At 38.5% G+C, this 18,300-nt stretch overlaps 1 protein-coding gene across 2 annotated transcripts in view; it reads right to left on the bottom strand.

The window, feature by feature from the left end:
* The window catches only part of FRK (fyn related Src family tyrosine kinase), a 138,169-nt gene that overhangs the window by 14,903 nt on the left and 104,966 nt on the right, over positions 1 to 18,300 (bottom strand). For both annotated transcript variants that reach the window (XM_016187243.2, XM_007521056.3), the window contains exon 5: positions 6,958 to 7,116. In XM_016187243.2, coding sequence (XP_016042729.1) covers positions 6,958 to 7,116 — 159 coding nt within the window. The remainder of the gene's footprint in view (positions 1 to 6,957; positions 7,117 to 18,300) is intronic.

Genomic DNA, 18,300 nt, shown 5'->3' with positions numbered 1-18,300 from the left:
GTAAGTGATATTTTTTTCAAACTGAAACCAAGAGTTTAGAAATAAGCTCATCTACAAATCTCAGTCTTATTAGATTTAGGATGACCCTTCTGTTCTTATTTCTCAACTTCTGTCCATGAATGAGATCATCCTATATTAATCTTTCTCTTTATGGCTTAGCTCACTTAACATGATTCCTTCAAGTTCCATCCAAGATAAGGTGAAGAAGGTGAATCCTTCATTCTTAATGGCTGAGTAATATATATATATATATGTAATCACAACTTTCTCAGCCATTCATTTGTTGTTGAACATCTGGGTTGCTTCCAGGTCTTGGCTATTACAAATTGTGCTACTATAAACATAGGTATACACAGATCTTTCGGGATGGGTGTGTTTGGTTGTTGTTTTTTTTCTATCTTGCTATATGTGCAAAATTGATTGTGCAATGTAGCAAATGTAGCAAGAGGAAAAATATATCCTCGCTGTGTTAAGCTTCTTAATGTTTATACATACATTATCCAGACTGACACAGTGATCAAGGGAAAAAGATGGTGGGAGTTGGGCAGTAGCAAAGTGGGTTAAGCACACATGGTGCCAAGTGCAAGGACAGGCATAAGGATCCCGGTTCGAGCCCCTGGCTCCCCACCTGCAGGAAAGTCGCTTCACAGGTGGTGAAGCAGGTCTGCAGGTGTCTATCTTCCTCTCTGTCCTATCCAACAATGACATCAATAACAGCAACAATAATAACTACTACAACAATAAAAACAATAAGGGCAGCAAAAAGGAAATAAATAAATTTTTTAATATTTTTTTAAAGTTAAGAAGGCATCTAAAAATATGGTTTTAAAACAGGGGAGAGAGATAAATTGAAGAATCACTAGTACATAAAGAGTATTAGCCATGAGACTGGTTGAGACCAGTGATTAACAAGAAATCTGATGATATAACCAATGAGTCCTGGAAAATTCCAGGAGATTTATAACATCCAGTAGGTGATGAAAACCCATAAATTGAGAATAACCACCAAGAAAGATAGAAGGAACAGGCTTGAGCAAAAGTATTCTGGAAGTCAAATAAAGAAAGTGTTTTCAGGTAGAGAGGGTGTTCAATTTATTAAGTGCTACTGAGAGATCTAAGACTGAAAATTGACCATTAGATTTAACAGCATGACTGTTAAAAGTGACATTTACAAAGCATATTTCTTGTCAATGATCCAAGATAGCTCCTTAATGTTTGTCCTAGGTGTAAGGCAAAAGTGGTCATATGTGAGGTTAGTCTTTCTATGGTTGATGACACATTCTGAAGCTAGTGAATTTGTTATATTTATGCAAGGATATTGGTATATTTTTGTTTTAAATAGTTCTTATATTCCCTTTTCTTCTAAAATAGGTTGACAACTTAATATCACCAGCTTCCCAAGCCAGTTTGATATCAAAAAAATATATTTTCTTTTGTCATCACTGTTCATTATTTTCACCTTCCTTTACAGCAACATTTACCATAAACACCACTCTGACATTCCAAGAAAATACTTCAGTTTCAAAAAAAAGAAAAGAAAAAGAAAATACTTCAGTTTCTTTTCTTTTTTTTTTAATTTCTTTATTGGGGAATTAATGTTTTACATTCAACAGCAAATACAACAGTTTATACATGCATAACATTTCTCAGTTTTCCATATAACAATACAACCCTCACTAGGTCCTCTGTCATCTGTCTTGGACCTGTATTCTCCCCCACCCACCCACCCCAGAGTCTTTACTTTGGTGAAATATGACGATTCCAGTTCAGGTTCTACCTGTGTTTTCTTTTCTAATCTTGATTTTCAACTTCTGCTGGAGAGTGAGATCATCTCATATTCATCCTTCTGTTTCAGACTTATTTCACTTAACATGATTTTTTCAAGGTCCATCCAAAATCGGCTAAAAATGGTGAAGTTAGCATTTTTGATAGCTGAGTAGTATTCCATTGTGTATATATACCACAACTTGCTCAGCCACTCATCTGTTGTTGGGCACCTGGGTTGCTTCCAGGTTTTGGCTATTACAAATTGTGCTGCTAAGAACATATGTGTACACAGATCTTTTTGGATGGGTGTTTTGAGTTCCTTAGGATATATCACCAGGAGAGGAATTGCAGGATCATTGGGTAGGTCCATTTCTAGCCTTCTGAGAGTTCTCCAGACTGTTCTTCACAGAGGTTGGACCAATTTACATTCCCCCTAGCAGTGCAGAAGGGTTCCTTTGACCCCACAACCTCTCCAGCATTTGCTATTGTTACTTTTTCTGATGTATGACATTCTCAATGGAGTGAAGTGGTATCTCATTGTTGTCTTTATTTGCATTTCTCTGACAATCAAAGACTTGGAGAATTTTTTCATGTGTTTCTTGGCCTTTTGGATCTCTTCTGTGGTGAATATTCTGTCCATGTCCTCCCCCCATTTTTGATGGGGTTATTTGTTTTCTTGTTGTTGAGTTTGGCAAGCTCTTTATATATTCTGGTTATTAGCCTCTTGTCTGATGTATGGCATGTAAAGATCTTCTTCCATTCTGTGAGGGGTCTCTTGGTCTCTGCATCTATTGATATGAACATGTGGTTTTTGGTCTTGCTTTTGTTGATGTGGTGGATCACGTTGATTGATTTACGTATATTAAACCAACCTTGCATGCCTGGGATAAAACCCACTTGGTCATGATGAACAATCTTTTTAATATACTGCTGTATGCAGTTGGTTAGAATTTTGTTCAGTATTTTAGCATCTATGTTCATCAGAGATATAGGTCTGTAGTTTACTTTTTTGGTTGTGTCCCTGTCTGCTTTTGGTATCAAAGTGATGCTGGCTTCATAGAAGCTGGAAGGGAGTATTCCAGTGTCTTCAATCTTCTGGAAGACTTTTAAAAGTAGAGGTATTAGTTCTTCTTTGAAGGTTTTGTAGAATTCATTTGTAAAACCATCTGGTCCCGGACTTTTATTTGTGGGGAGATTTTTGATAACTGTTTCAATTTCATTAGCTGTGATGGGCCTGTTCATGTTATCCACTTCCTTTTTACTTAGTTTTGGAAGTTGGTAGGTATCCAGAAAATTGTCAGTTTCTTCCAGGTTCTCTAGTTTGGTGGCATATAGTTGTTCATAGAAGCCTTGCATGATATGTTGAATTTCTGCGGTGTCTGTTGTGATATCTCCTCTATCATTTAGTATCCAATTTATTTGGGTCTTCTCCCTTTTTTGTTTTGTGAGTCAGGCTAAAGGTTTGTTGATTTTGTTCACTCTTTCAAAGAACCAACATTTACTTTCATTGATCTTTTGTATGATTTTCCTATTCTCAATGTTATTTATTTCTGCCCTAACTTTAGTGATTTCTGTCCTTCTGGTTGCTTTAGGGTTCCTTTCTTCTTCTTCTTCTTCTAGGTATTTAAGATGTGCAATCAGGCTGTTTATTTGTACTTTTTCTTGTTTCCTAAAGTGTGCTTGTATAGCTATGAACTTCCCTCTCAGTACTGCCTTAGCTGTGTCCCAAACATTTTGATAGCTTGTGTCTTCATTTTCATTGAACTCTCGAAACATTTTGATTTCTTCCTTTATTTCCACTTTGACCCAGAGGTTGTTAAGAAGTGTACTATTGAGCTTCCACATTTTGGGACTATTACTAATCTTTTGTTGATTGTTAAGTGTTAGTTTTGTTCCATTGTGGTCTGAGAAGATGCTTGGGATGATTTCAATGCTGTTGAATTTTCTGATGCTGTCTTTGTGGCCTAACATGTGGTCTATCCTTGAGAATGTCCCATGTGGATTTGAGTAAAATGTGTATTCCAGTTTCTTGGGATGAATGACTCTGAAAATGTCCAATAGTTCTAGTTTATCTATCTCTTCATTTAGCTCAATTATGTCTTTATTGATTTTCTGCCTGGATGACCTATTAAGTTGAGAGAGTGGGGTGTTGAAGTCCCCTTCAACTGTGTTGCTATTAATATATTGCTGTAGCTCTTTCAGTAGATGTTTGATGTATTTAGATGGATTCTCATTGGGTGCATAGATGTTAATAATTGTTAAGTCCTCTTGATTGAATGATCCTCTGAGCATTAAGTAGTGTCCATTCAAATCTTTTTTAATCTTATCTATTTTAAAATCTATTGTGTCAGATATGAGAATAGCTGTTCCTGCCCTTTTTTGTGTGCCATTGGCTTGTATGATAGTTTTCCATCCTTTCACTTTAAGTCTGCGTTTGTCTTGTTGAGTTAGGTGGGTTTCCTGTAGACAGCATATTGTTGGGTTGTGTTTTCTGATCCATCTTCCTACTCTGTGCCTTTTAACAGGTGAATTCAGGCCATTGGCATTTATTGATATCAAAGACTGAAGATATTTTAACACCATCCTTGTAGATTTTTAGTGTTCTGATAGATGGCATATTTATGGTGGTCTGACTGTTTATAGGAGACCTTTTAGAACTTCTTTCAGAGCAAGCTTGGTGATAGTTGATTCTTTCAACTGTTGCTTGTCTGAGAAAGTTTTGATGCCTCTATCTAGTCTGACTGACAGTCTACAGGATACAGTCAAGCAGGATACAGTAGTCTTGGTTGAAAGCCTTTCTCATTGAGTACTCCATAGGTATCTTGCCATTCTCTTCTGGCCCACAGTGTTTGTGTCGAGAAGTCTGCTGCTAATCTTATGGGTTTTCCTCTGTAGGTGACTCTTTGTTTTTCTCTTGCAGCCTTCAAGATCGTTTCCTTATCCTTATTCCTTTCCATTCTAAATAGTATGTGTCTTTAAGTCTGGGTTAATTCTGTTTGGGACCTTCTGGGCTTCTTGAACCTTTATGTCTTTGATGTTGTCTAGACTAGAGAAGTTCTCAGCTATCATGTCCAGAAGAATCCTTTTTCCCTTCCCTCTCTTTCTTCCTCTGGGAAGTCAATAATGCATATATTATTTCTTTTGAAGTCATCCCATAGGTCTCTGTTGTTGTTTTCAATATCTCTTAATCTCTTTTTGAGACCTCTTCTTTTTTACTTGTCTCTAATTTGTCCTCAATCTTGCTAATTCTGTCTTCAGCCTCATTTATTCTATTCTCTCTCCCCTCTACTGTTTTCTGGAGTTCATCTATTTTGTTACCCTGTTCTAATACTGTTTTAGCTTGTTCAGCTAGTTGTGTTCTTAGTTCAGCTATTTCAACTTTCAGCCCTCTAATAACCTTGAGATAATTAGTGTTTTCTTCCAGGGTCTCATTTGTTGTTTCTGCATTTCTGATGACAATTCTTTCAAACTTTTTATTCACTCCTATGATTATTTCCTTAACTAGTGTTTGGATGTTGACCTCATTATTTTGTGCTTCAACCTTTGGGGGGCTTTTAGTTGGACTCTTGTCCTGGTTCATTTCTCCAATATTTCTTCTTGTTGGTTTAACCATTTTATATAGTATGTTATGAGATCTCTCTATCTCTCTCAGTACTTTTCAAATTACTGATCACTCTTGCCTGGATTGACTTGTGTCTACGTAAGTTAATTAAGGGGTCACAGTTGTAGAAATTGACAGTTGTTTCACTATTATTTTAATCCCTGAGTTCGAGCTCAGTAGCTTAAAAGCCTTTTTTTTGTTCTTTTTCTTCCCTGTAGGCTATGGGAGCCTGAAGGCTTTTAAACTATAAGTAGACTTCTTAGCTTAATCACTGACTCCTGACCAAGAGATAAAGCAGGGTGGGGCAGAGATAATCCAGTGCTTATGCAAAGAGATTTTCACAGTCCCACCCCTAGGCCACCAAGGTATAGATCTCCTGAGTTTCCTAGTTAATTCTCTCTCCCCTGGTGTCAGCATAGGGCCTCCCTGCTGCTGCTTCAGATTCTGAGCACAGTAGCAATGGAGACTCACAGTTGCATTTGGTGAGTCTTAGGGGAGTCCTCTCCTCCCTTCACTGTCCCTTTGTTGGTGAAACAGACTGGAGGTGGTGTCTCAACATGTAAACTGCTGGACTGTTACCAGCCACTTAATCTCTCCCTAGGCTCCTCTCTGTCCATGAGCCACAAGTGTTTGCACTCAGGGGTGATTTGTTGGGTTTCTGAAGTTGTTCTAGTCCTGCCTTGTGGTCCCAGTTAATCTCCTTTGGTATTCCTAGTTGACCTGGTAGAGGCAGGCAGGCGAGGAGAGAAACACAACTGCTGCTGCTCCATAGTCCCCCCTTCGGAAGTCCTCTCAATAGTTTCTTTTAACCATAAATTATTCCCTCAGTGCTTGATTCCTCTACTTTGAGCATCTTATTTTAATGCTTATTATATTGTTACTTATTAAATTATCCATTTGTAATAAACATCAAAATCTCACAATTCTCTTAAGTCTTCTCTGACTATAGAAAGCAGATGAGAAATAAAGCAATCATATATTCCTGATTTTCAGTCTGAAAATTACTGTGTTGCCTAGCAATGCAATTTTAAACACCAACATATCCAGTGTTTTCAAACACTGGCAAAGGGAAAAAGAAAACATCTCTCCTTTCCCTAAAGTATTCCATGTTCCCTAATTCTGGGCTATATAAAAATATTGGGTGTATGGGGAGATAGAATAATCGTTATGCAAAAAGTCTTTCATTTCCAGTTCTCCAAAGTCCCAGTTTCAATTCCCCACAGTACCACAAGCTAGAGTCAAGTAGTGCTATGGTTAAATAATAATAATTTATAAATGATAATTTTCAACTAGTAAAAGACAAAAAATTTACACAAAACATTTACTCCCAAGTTTGCCACATTATATGTAAGTACTCTCTGATCTATTGTGGGCAATTTATTTTTCCACTACATAAATATTTCCCTCCCTTTCAGTACGTAGTATATGTCTTATGAAAAAGTCATTGAGCTCATCAACATTATGGTGTTAATTCTTACAGATATACTTATAGTAGATATCCTTTGGGTTGCAGAAGTTTATAGAATTGACATTTATAGAACTAGCTAAATTAAACAACTTTTTTCACTTTTATTAAGTGTTTAGCTTACTTTGGAGATATTCCTGCAGACTTCCATATCTCATCAACTCTGTAATAATATAAATTGGTTCTTCTAAAGTGCAAACAGCATAAAGCTGTATCAGCTTTGGATGTCTTAGTTTCTTCATTAACTGTGCCTCCCTCAGGAAGTCGTTTGAATCCATCGAACCTGAAACAAAAAGAGAGGGAAATCACTTTATGTTAAGACATTCTTATCCTCACTGCAGCCTGGTGGGAATCTCCAAGATTGCTTCCTGCCTTTCACTAAAGAGCGACGGTGTCACTATGCTACAGATTTATCAAAAGCTGAATCAGTTCAACCGGAGCTAACTAATAACTGATGTGTTGGTGCATCAGGGGATGTGCACTTTATATGTTATGACTTACAGGTGAAGAGAGGTTGATTAAGGTCCACAGGAAAAAGTGGAGAGTAAACAGTGACAGTATAATTGATTTTTTTAAGGCAGACATCTTAAAAACACAAAAAGGAAATATATTGTTAGTGTGAACACAGAAAAATACAGCATTATTAATTATTGAAGCCTCAACTTTTCAGCCCAAGATCCAGGCAAGAACGACCTGAGTGCCCATGTGGGAACAGTGGTGTAATAATCCTAGAGCAACGACATTTTAAGATATCTGTGTCCTGGGGGCTGGGTGGTGGCACACCTGGCTGAGTGCACATGTTATAGTGCACAAGGACCCAAGTTCGAGTCCCTAGTCCCCACCTGAAGGGGAAAAGCTTCACAAGTGGTGAAGCAGCACTGCAGGTGTCTCTCTGTCTCTTTCTCTATTTGTCTCTCCTTCTTCTCAATTTATGGCTGTTTCTATCAGACAAATAAAGATTAAAAAAAAAAAGATATCTGTGCCCTTAATTGTGTAGTGACAGAGAGAACAAAGCAAATAGGAAACATTCAAAAGCTACCTCCAAGACTCATGGACTTTTTTTTTTCCTGAAAAGATTTCTTTTCTTTCTTTTCTTCTTCTTTTTTTTTAAATCTTTTTTATTGGAAGGGGTTAATGCTTCACAGTATGGAAGAAGGGCAAACGCTAGAAGAAGAAGTGCAATCATTGACATAAGCATAGAATTTCATCATATAATAGGCCCCCTATTCAACCTCTCCCTCCCCAGAGTCCTTTAGTTTGGTGCAATACACCATGTCTAGTCTAATTCACTTTGTGCTCTCCCTCCCTGTTCCCACTTTATTAAGTCCCACTAATAAGTGAGATCATTTGGCATTCATCCTTCTCTTTTTAGCTTATCTTACTTAACATGATGTTCTCAAGTATCATCCAAGAGGATGCAAAGGAGACACCTTCATCATTTTTAACAGCTGTATAGTGTTCCAGTATATATATATATCACAATTTTTGTACTTATTTATTTCTTTATTTATTTCTTTCATAAGGATCCCGGTTTGAGCCCCCAGCTCCCCACCTGCAGGGGAGTCGCTTCACAAGTGGTGAAGCAGGTCTGCAGGTGTCTATCTTTCTCTCCCTCTCTCTGTCTTCCCCTCCTCCTCCAGGTGGGGAGCCGGGGGCTCAAACCGGCATCCTTATGCCAGTCCTTGCACTTTGCACCATGTGCGCTTAACCTGCTACACTACTGCCCAACTCCCTATATCACAAATTTTCAACCACTCATCTGATGTTGGACATCTGGGTTGCTTCCAGGCTCTTGCAATTACAAATGAGCTGCTATAGACATAAGTATACACAAGTCTCTTCTGATAGGTGTTTCTGTCTCATTTGGGTAAATCCCCAGGAGAGGAATTGCTGGGTTAGAGGGCTGGTCAATTCCTAGTCTCCAATAAGTCTCCAAGTTGCTTTCACTATGGTTGGACCATTTTGCACTCCCACCAGCAGTGAAAAAATGTCCCTTTTTCTCCACATCCTCTCCAACATTTGCCATTACTGTCCTTTCTGATAACTGACATTCTCATAGGTATAAAGTGGTATCTCAGTGTTGTCTTTTTTTGCATTCTTCTAATGAGCAATCACTTTGAGCACCTTCTCATATATCTGTTGGCCCTCTGAATCTCTTCCTTGGTGAAATGGCTGTCCGCGTCCTGGCTCCATTTTCTGATGGGGTTGCTTTTTGTTGTTGTTGTTTGTTTGTTTGTTTGTTGCTTAGTTTACTGAACTTTTTATGTATTTTGGTTATTAATCCTTTGTCTGGTGTGTGTTCTGTAAAGATCTTCTCCCATGCTGTTGGGTATTTCTCAGTTTGGGTAATGGTACCCTCTGGTGTGCAGAAGCTCTTCAGTTTGATGTAGTCCCATTGGTTTATTTTAGCTTATGTTTTCTTTGCTATTTGATTTGAATCATTGAAGGGATTTTTGAAGAATAGGTCATGAAGTGTCCTGCCAGTGTTTTCTTCTATGTGTTTGATAGTTTCTGGCCTAATGTCCATATCCTTAATCCACTAGGAGTTGATTTTTGTGAATGGTGATAAGTGATGATTCCATTTCATCCACCTGAATGTTTCAAACTGGTTCTCCCAGCACCATTTGTTGAAGAAACACTCCTTTTGCCATTTAATGGTTTGGGCCCCCATGTCAAAAATTATATGTGGGGCTATAGATGTTGGGGTGCTTATTGCTAGATCTTCAATTTTATTACATTGATCTGTGTGTCTAATTTGGTTACAGTACCAGGCTGTTTTGATTACAGTAGCTCTGTAATACAGCTTGAGGTCAGGCAGTGTAAAGTTTCAGGTCTTATTATTTTCTCTTAAGATTGCTTTGGCAATCTTGGGGATTCTTGGTTCCAAATAAATTTTTGAAGCTTTTTCTCTATTCCTTTAAAGAAGTTCTAGACCTCTAACATATCCCTCTTGCCACTGTCATTAGTCATCTCCATCAGGAACAACATAATGGGACCCTTTGTGGGCCCCCATAGGACCTTGCCCTCAATGTGGATCAACAATAGTAGGGAATGTTCCATTCTCTGAAGGGAGATTGGACAACATACTCTATCTACTACCCAAGGAAGATGGGTCCTGAAATTAGTGCAGCCTGGTATGTTCTTAACTGTGACCACAGAATGTGTCAGAATGAGCTCAGACCTACTGGAATGCAGAGGTTACATAGACTCCTGTGTGGAATATGGGCCCCAGATCATATCAATGGGGTTTACAGTCAATAATATTTATATACTTTCCCCATATTTGGGAGTTACTCTCTTCCCTGATCCAGCTTTCTAGTCCTTTCTCCAACTATGACACCATCTCCCCAGATAGTCACCTGGGTCTACATGCAAATTAGTTGTCAGGTTCAGAAAAAAACTAGTAAAGTCATGGGCCCTTTGGAATATACCTAAAATAGACATACTAGCTTTTTCTAAAATGGAGATCCCAAATCTTTATCTGCAATATTCCAGCCTTTAGGTTCATGATTAGTCAACAATTTGTTCTGCTTTATATCTTAACTCTTTTTCAGCCACAAGGTTCCAGATGCTACCATGATGCCAACCTGACTTCCCTGGGCAGAGGACTCCACCAATGGGTCCTGGAGCCCCACTTCCTCAGATCCCTGCCCCACTAGGGAAAGTGAGAGACAGGCTGGTAGTATGGATTGATCTTGACAATGTCCATGTTCAGTGGGGAAGCAATTACAGAAGCCAGACTTTCTACCTTCTGCATCCATAATAATGATCCTGGGTCCATATTCCCAGAGGGATAAAGAATAGGGAAGCTATAAAGTGAGGGGATGGGATGTGGAGTTCTGGTGGTGGGAATGTACCCCTCTCATCCTACGGTCTTGTCAATATTTCCATTTTACAAATAAAATTTTTTTAAAAAAGAAATTCGTTGGAACCTTGATGGAGATGGCATTAAATCTGTATATGGTTCTGGGCAGGATGGTCAATTTGAAGATGTTAATCCTTCAAATCAACTCATGGACTTCTAAAAAACTAGTCTCAGATCGCCAGTCAAACTAGGAACTGATACTCAAAATTTTCTTCTCTGTTTTCTGCTTTGACAGTCTTCATAGCTTAACTAAATGATAAGCTTAAAGATTCACCTACACCTACTTTGTGTTCAAACGACTCAACTCTAATTCACCATGCAAAGTTCCATAATTAAGTAATGTCGCACAAAAATTAAGAGTTTTTTTAAATCATTCATTTCATTTTGTAAATGATATTTAAGAGGCATAATTGTACTTGAGGAAATACTATAATTTTCTCTTAGTATTCTCCTTTAGTACAAAATTCTTTTTTTTATTTCTACCAGGATTATTGCTGGGGCTCCATGCTGGCACTAAGAATCCAACAAGTCTGGCAGCCACTTTTTCCTTTTGGGTTTTTTCTTTCTACTTTTATTAGATAGGACAGATAGAAATTGAAGTGGAATAGGGAGATAAAAGAGGGAGAGAGGCTGAATCATCCTATTCTGCCACTTCAGAAAGACTGTTTCTGAAATGAGCATAGCCTAGAATGTTCCCAGCTGTGACCAGGGACTGTGAGCTCAGTCTGAGAGGGACTGAGACCTTGTACAGGCTCCTGTGCTAATTATGCATAGATATTGGTCCCAGGTTAGATCGTTGTGATATATAGTTAAGTGCATTTATATATCTTCTTCAAGTTTTCAAGCAGCTCTCTGCCCTAGTCCTCTTTCCTAGTTCTACTCTCCATTCTGACACCACCTTCACAGACAGTATTTCTCGTCCACCCCCATGTTAGCTATCAAGCTCAACTAAATATTGCTAAAGTCATGGGCTTCTATCAACATACCAAAAATAGACCTCCTGGCCTCCTTCCACCCTAAAGACTCTACTTTCATCTGCTCTATTCTTACTTTACGGTTCCTGTTTACTAAACATTTTGTCCTGCTTTCCGTACTGCTGCATTACAGCTCCAAGTTCCAGATGCTTATATGATTCCATCCTGACTTCCCTGGGAGGATGACCTCACTAATGCTTTCTGAAGCCTCACCTCTCCAAAGCCTTCCAGGTATGGACTGACATACCAATGCCCATGTCCAGTAAAGAAGAAATTACAGAAATCAGACCTTCCATCTTCTGTATCCCTAAAAGAATTTGTTCTAGAGGGATAAGCAATAGGGAAGTTTATAATGAAGGGATGGGACACAGAACTCTTGTGGTGGGAAATGTATGGAGTTATACCCTTATTATAATTATATCTCTTACAATCTTGTAAATCAATATCAAATCACTAATAAAAAATTAAACATTAAAAAAGAGGGAGATAAAGAGCACAGACCTGCTTCACCCATTTCTGAAGTGTCCCCCTTCAGGTGGGAAGTGGAGGCTTGAAACCGGGTCTGGATACGATAGATGCCAGCTCCTTCTCCTTTTTTTTTTTAATAATGTCTATGCTGAACTGGGTGTGCCACTGCCTGGCCCTCAAATATAATAGTGATGCATTTATCACCCTCTCATGCTGAAGGATTTATAACTGAAAGCAGAGATCTAAAAGGCATTTTTAATTTATTTTAATTTTTATTTATAAAATGGAAATATTGACAAGACTATAGGAGAAGAGGGGCACATTTCCACACAGTGTTCACCCCCAGAGCTCCACATCCAGTCCCCTCCCTTGATAGCTTCCTTATTCTTTATATTTATTTATTTATTGGGGAATTAATGTTTTACATTTGACAGTAAATATAGTAGTTTGTACATGCCTAACATTTCCCAGTTTTCCATATAACAATACAACCCCCACTAGGTCCTCTGTCATCCTTCTTGGAGCTTCCCTATTCTTTATCCTCCGGGAGTGTGGACCCAGGATCATCATGGAGTGCAGATGGTGGAAAGGTCTGGCTTCTGTAATTGCTTCCTATTACACTTCCATCATTCACTCCAAAGCTGACCTTGTCAGACAAAGTAAGGACTATAAAAGCTGAATAAGGGCAAGAGACTGGCATACTTTAGTGATGACTCTTTAGTCACTACCAGGCCACCCCATCACCTGGGGCCCTAGTCAGGGAGTCCTGGGATTCCCACCCAGATATGATGAGCCTAGACCTCTAAAAGGCATTTTTTTAAAAGAAGACATATAGATGGTGAAAAGTTCCATGACTATATGCTTGATATCACTAATCTCTAGGAAAATCAAGAGTACAATTATATATTATCTTGAACTTTTAAAAATGGTTGGCATCAGTAACCTTAAAGACTGTACAGTAGATGAAGTGCTGGACTTGCATGCATGCACCTCATCTGATCCAGGCTCTCAAGGTGTGAGTCTCTTGTTCTCCAGGATGATTCTCTTGTTCTTTTATTGTCTTCTTCTTCTACTTCTTCTTCTTCTTCTTCTTCTTCTTCTTCTTCTTCTTCTTCTCCTTCTCCTTCTCCTTCTCCTCCTCCTCCTCCTCCTCCTCCTCCTCCTCCTCCTCCTCTTCCTCCTCCTTCTTTTTTTTCTTCTTCTTCTTCATTTCTTCTTCTTCTTCTCCTTCTTCTTCCTCTTCTTCTTCTTTTTCTTCCTCTTCTTCTTCCCTCTCTCTTATTAATAAATAAATCTTAAAATAATTATTATTTAAAATATTTTAAAAATCAGTGTTAGAGAAGATGTAAAGAAACAAAAAAGTTTTATGTATTGTTGGTAGGAAATATACAAAATAATATGATGTCCCTCAAAAATGAAAAATAGAACTACCAAATGATTTAGTAATTCCACTCCTGGGTTTTTCTTTATGCAAAGAAAACATAAATACTGACTCAAAACTATGCATGCTCAAATTCATAGCAAAATTTTACAACAGCTAAGACATGAATCTAAATGTTCAACTTTGGGGCTGGTAAAAATAGTGTACACAGTGTATTAATAGTTGATATAGTATACAACTTTGAACTCAGTCCTCACCACATTGGAGGAAGCTTTGATGCTGTAATATCATATTCTCTCTCTCTCCCTCTCTCTCTCTCTCTCTCTCTCTCTCTCTCTCTCTCTCTCTTTGTCTTTTTTCTGTATGGAAAAGTCATCCCAGAACAGTGAATCCCAAATAAAATAAAAATTAAAAAATGAAGTTTCACCTTCAGAATGAATGAACACACATATACACATAAATATGATTTACCCCAAAACAATCTTTCCATTTGTAAGAGTAAAGCTTGAGAGAATTACTATAAGTGAAATAAGTCAGAGAAAGACAAATGTCATGTTATCTTACATGAAGAGCTTAGTTGTTTTAACCAAGCTCATACATTCAGAGAATGTGTTGGTAGTTATCAGAGGTAGGGAGCAACTAGTAAGCAAAATGGGTAAACTGGATCAAAATTTATACATTTTTAATGAATATTGGTGTTTGCCAGAGGTAGGAGGTATTTGGTAACCAAAGCAGGTAGAGGCTTAAAAGTTACACACTTCACATTTCCAGTTACAAAATAGTCCTGGGGCTATAATATACAGCACAGGGGCTATGGTTAATCATACTGTATTGCATATTTGACAGCTTCTTAAAGAATAGATCTTAAATATTCTCATCACAGAGGGACAAAAATGTGACTCTCACTGTGTATGGCGATGAATATTAACTAAACTTATCATATTGATAATTTATATATATATATATGTATATATAGTGGAACATTATGTTGTACACTGAAAATAAATATATTACTATACAGCACCTATACTAAATTTTTAAAAATATTTTATGAGGCTTGGTTGAGTGCACATGTGGCCATGCACAGAGACCTGGGATCAAGTCCCTGGTCCTCACCTCTAGGGGGGAAGCCTCTCTCAATTTCGCTCTGCTCTATCAAAATAAATACATAAATACTTCACAATTAGTATTTCAACCAAGGGGCTGATAAGTATTGACATTCTTAGGTAACATCCTATTGAGCAAGAGTTGAAGTCTGGAATCACACTAGCTAAATAGAGCTGAGAATAAAAGAAAACACCCAAATCACAATAGAGGACTTTATTCTTGGTTGTTAAAACCAGTATGATTGGTGGTCAGATATGGTTACTTGGGAGACTATACACCCTCCTCTATAAACCATCTGATGAAAGGTGCTTCTAGTGATAACAACAAATATGGTGCCATCTACAAAACTTATATAAAGCAATTTTGATGGTCATCGGATTCATGAAATGCAGAGCATTTAAATCACGGCCAGATCAGACCAGAAGTCATAGCTGAAACCCCCACAATGCAACAGGAGACTCCACAAGAGAAAGCTTCCAAGACATTCCTGTCTAAATACACTGCTTAGAGCTGACCAGCTGCTGAGCAAAAGGAACTCAGTCTCAACTCAGCTAGTAAGGCAACATTAAATACTAATTTTTGCCCGTCAAAGCTCCCATGGAAGTTGATTTCAGGCTCGTCTTTACTGTGTGGTAGTCTGCTAAGCAATAATAGCAGCTAAGATTGATTAATGGCCCCAGTGAAGAGAAAGCATTTAACCAATCACCAGAGCTGTTTGCTGCTATTACACTGTAAATCAATAATAATTATTCCTGATGGAGAGAGAACTATTATGGCACCATTTCTTAAAATAAGAAAACCTTTATTTTCTTTTTTTCTTTTTGAACTCCAGAAGACATTTCCCAGAAAAACAGTGCTAGGAGGGATAGCTGCTTCTTTAGAAGAAAAGAATGACTAGATTGGACAATAAAGTTTAGTCTTGATTGTCGAGAAGATGAAGATTCAAAGCCATATACATGCAGCGATTGTGAAAGTCACAGATGCAGGACTCACCTGGAGAACTTGCGTGGCATCTGGCCATTTGAAAGTGATTCTCAATCGTTTCATGTGTAGCAAATTTACACTTCAGTGGAGAGCTGTCAGCAGCCCCACTGAAGCTCACATTTATTAAGAACTCACTGCATATATTTTATGTACATTGGCCCAATTTGTCCTTGTAAAATCCTATGAAGTAGGAACTATATAATTTCACTTCCAGATGAGGAAATGCAGAATGGTTGATAAATTACCCAAAGTCAGAGAGGACAGAGCCAAAAAAACTTTACGCTTTTCTTAGTCATTTATTTTTTTATTGTTATTATTATTATTTTTTCTTTGCTGGCCTTCACTGCTGCAAGTCAATTCTCTCAGATAGAGAAGCCGAGAGAGGTAAATACACTACAGCCAGTTCTCTACGGTGTGGAAGGGGCTGTGGAGTCTCACTTGGAGACTCCATCCAAGTGGAGTCGTCATCCAAGTGAGCTACCTTGCTAATCCAACATTTACGGGTTTTTTTTTAACTTAAAAAAAAATTTTTTTAGGGACCAGGCGGTAGCCGGGTTAAGCGCACATGGCGCGAAGCACAAGGACAGGAATAAGGATCCCGGTTCCAGCCCCTGGCTCCCCACCTGCAGGGGGTTCGCTTCACAGGTGGAGAAGCAGGTCTGCAGGTGTCTGTCTTTCTCTCCTCCTCTCTGTCTTCCCCTCCTCTCTCCATTTCTCTCTGTCCTAGCCAACAACAAAAACATCAATGGCAACAATAACAGCAAACAACAAAGGCAACAAAATGGGAAAAAATGACCTCTAGAAGCAGTGGATTCATAGGGTAGGCACTGAGCCCCAGCAATAACCCTGGAGGCAAAAAAAAATTATCTTTATTTTTTTTATTGGTTAGAGACCACCAGAAATTGAGAGGGAAATGGGGAAATAGAGAGGGAGAGAGACAGAGAGGCACCTGCAGGCCTGCTTCACCACTTGTGAAGTTTTCCCCCTGCAGGTGGGGACTATGAGAGGGGCTCAAACCCGGGTCCTTGAGCATTGTAACCTGTGTACTCAACCAGATGCACTACCACCCGACTCCCCCAAAATTTAAGTTCTTAACTACTATAAAGGAGAGTCCCAAATTCCTATTCTTAATATATTTAATTTCCTTTATTATCACCGGAATTATCACCAAGACTCAGTGGCCTGATCCCAGGTCCTTGAGCATGATAAAATATGAGTTCTGCCAAGTGCACCACAGCCTGGACCCACCAACTTTCCCAGTTAGTGATATTCTCACTGTGTTGGCAATATTTTCATGTTCCTTCTAAGCCTAAATTGACACTAATAGTTCTAGTGATTACACAGTTATTTCAAATATCTGAAGTATTTGTAGCCTAACAACTCAATCTCTATCTTAAAAATAAAATAGGGAGTCGGGCGTGGCGCAGCGGGTAAAGCGCGCATGGCACAAAGCGCCAAGGACCAGCGTAAGGATCCGGTTCGAACCCCGGCTCCCCACCTACAGGGGAGTTGCTTCACAGGCGGTGAAGCAAGTCTGCAGGTGTCTATCTTTCTCTCCCCCTCTCTAGCTTCCCCTCCTCGCTCCATTTCTCTCTGTCCTATCCAACAACAACGACGTCAATAACAACAACAATAATAACCACAACAATGTTAAACAACAAGGGCAACAAAAGGGAAAATAAATAATTGTTTTAATTTTAAATAAATAAATAGACATATTGAAAGAAAAAATAATTTTTTATTTACCACATTTACTTATATCCATCTAGTGGGCCCTAAAAAGTTTCTCAAGTCTTAGAAGCAGATAGAACAGCATTACCTGGTAGATTGTGTAGTGAGTAGAGTACTGGGCTTGTGTGGAAGAAATCCGAACTCATTCCCCAGCACAGTATACCACAGTGTGATACCCGAGTTGTCTCTCCCTCTCGTCTCTCTCTTTAATAAAATAGTCATTAAAAAAAAAACCTGAAATTTTCTGCATCCCCACTGAGAATTCATACCGATGCGCCAATATGCATTGACACGGAGTTTGAGAATCGTTGTGTTACATAGGCTTTATTTCAGCAGCTCTCAAGTACTCAAGTTCTACTACTAGAGAGCACGCTGAACTGAGTAAATAATGGAGGTGCCCTGGAGAACTCAGTGTATTTCATTACAGTCTTTGATTATTATTATTGCTCTTTGTAACTAGCAACAGATTAAGAGGTGGACCAGCAGAATAGCCACTTGGATGGTATGCTGCATTGCTACGTGTGCAGGAAAGGTTCAAGTTAAGTCCCCACCACAGGAAAAAAATCTCTAATGCTGTGATGCCTCCCCCCTACTCTCTCTCTCTCCCCCTCTTCCCTTCTCCCCTCCCTCTCTTCTCCCCTCCTTCATTCCATCTTTCTCTATCTAAAAACAAAAACACAACACCAAAAGGTATATAAGAGGTGATTATAGAAAACATTGCACTGTAGTATGATATAACAGTGCTAGATGTGGTTCCAAATTCCAGCTCTGGCATTTACTGATAATAATAATAATAATAGTGTTCATTGGTCATTTAAGTAAAATGGACATTATGCAAAGTATTTCTACAAAGGACCTAAATTTAAACTTAATATCTTTACTAAATTGGCCTTACTGTTAGCTCTACTTTGGAAATAATAACAGTGACATAAAGTAATTTAAAATTTTACCATAGAT

Source organism: Erinaceus europaeus, chromosome 4, assembly GCF_950295315.1.
Source record: "Erinaceus europaeus chromosome 4, mEriEur2.1, whole genome shotgun sequence".
Lineage (NCBI taxonomy): Eukaryota > Metazoa > Chordata > Mammalia > Eulipotyphla > Erinaceidae > Erinaceus > Erinaceus europaeus.
This window is presented reverse-complemented; position numbering and strand designations above follow the sequence as displayed.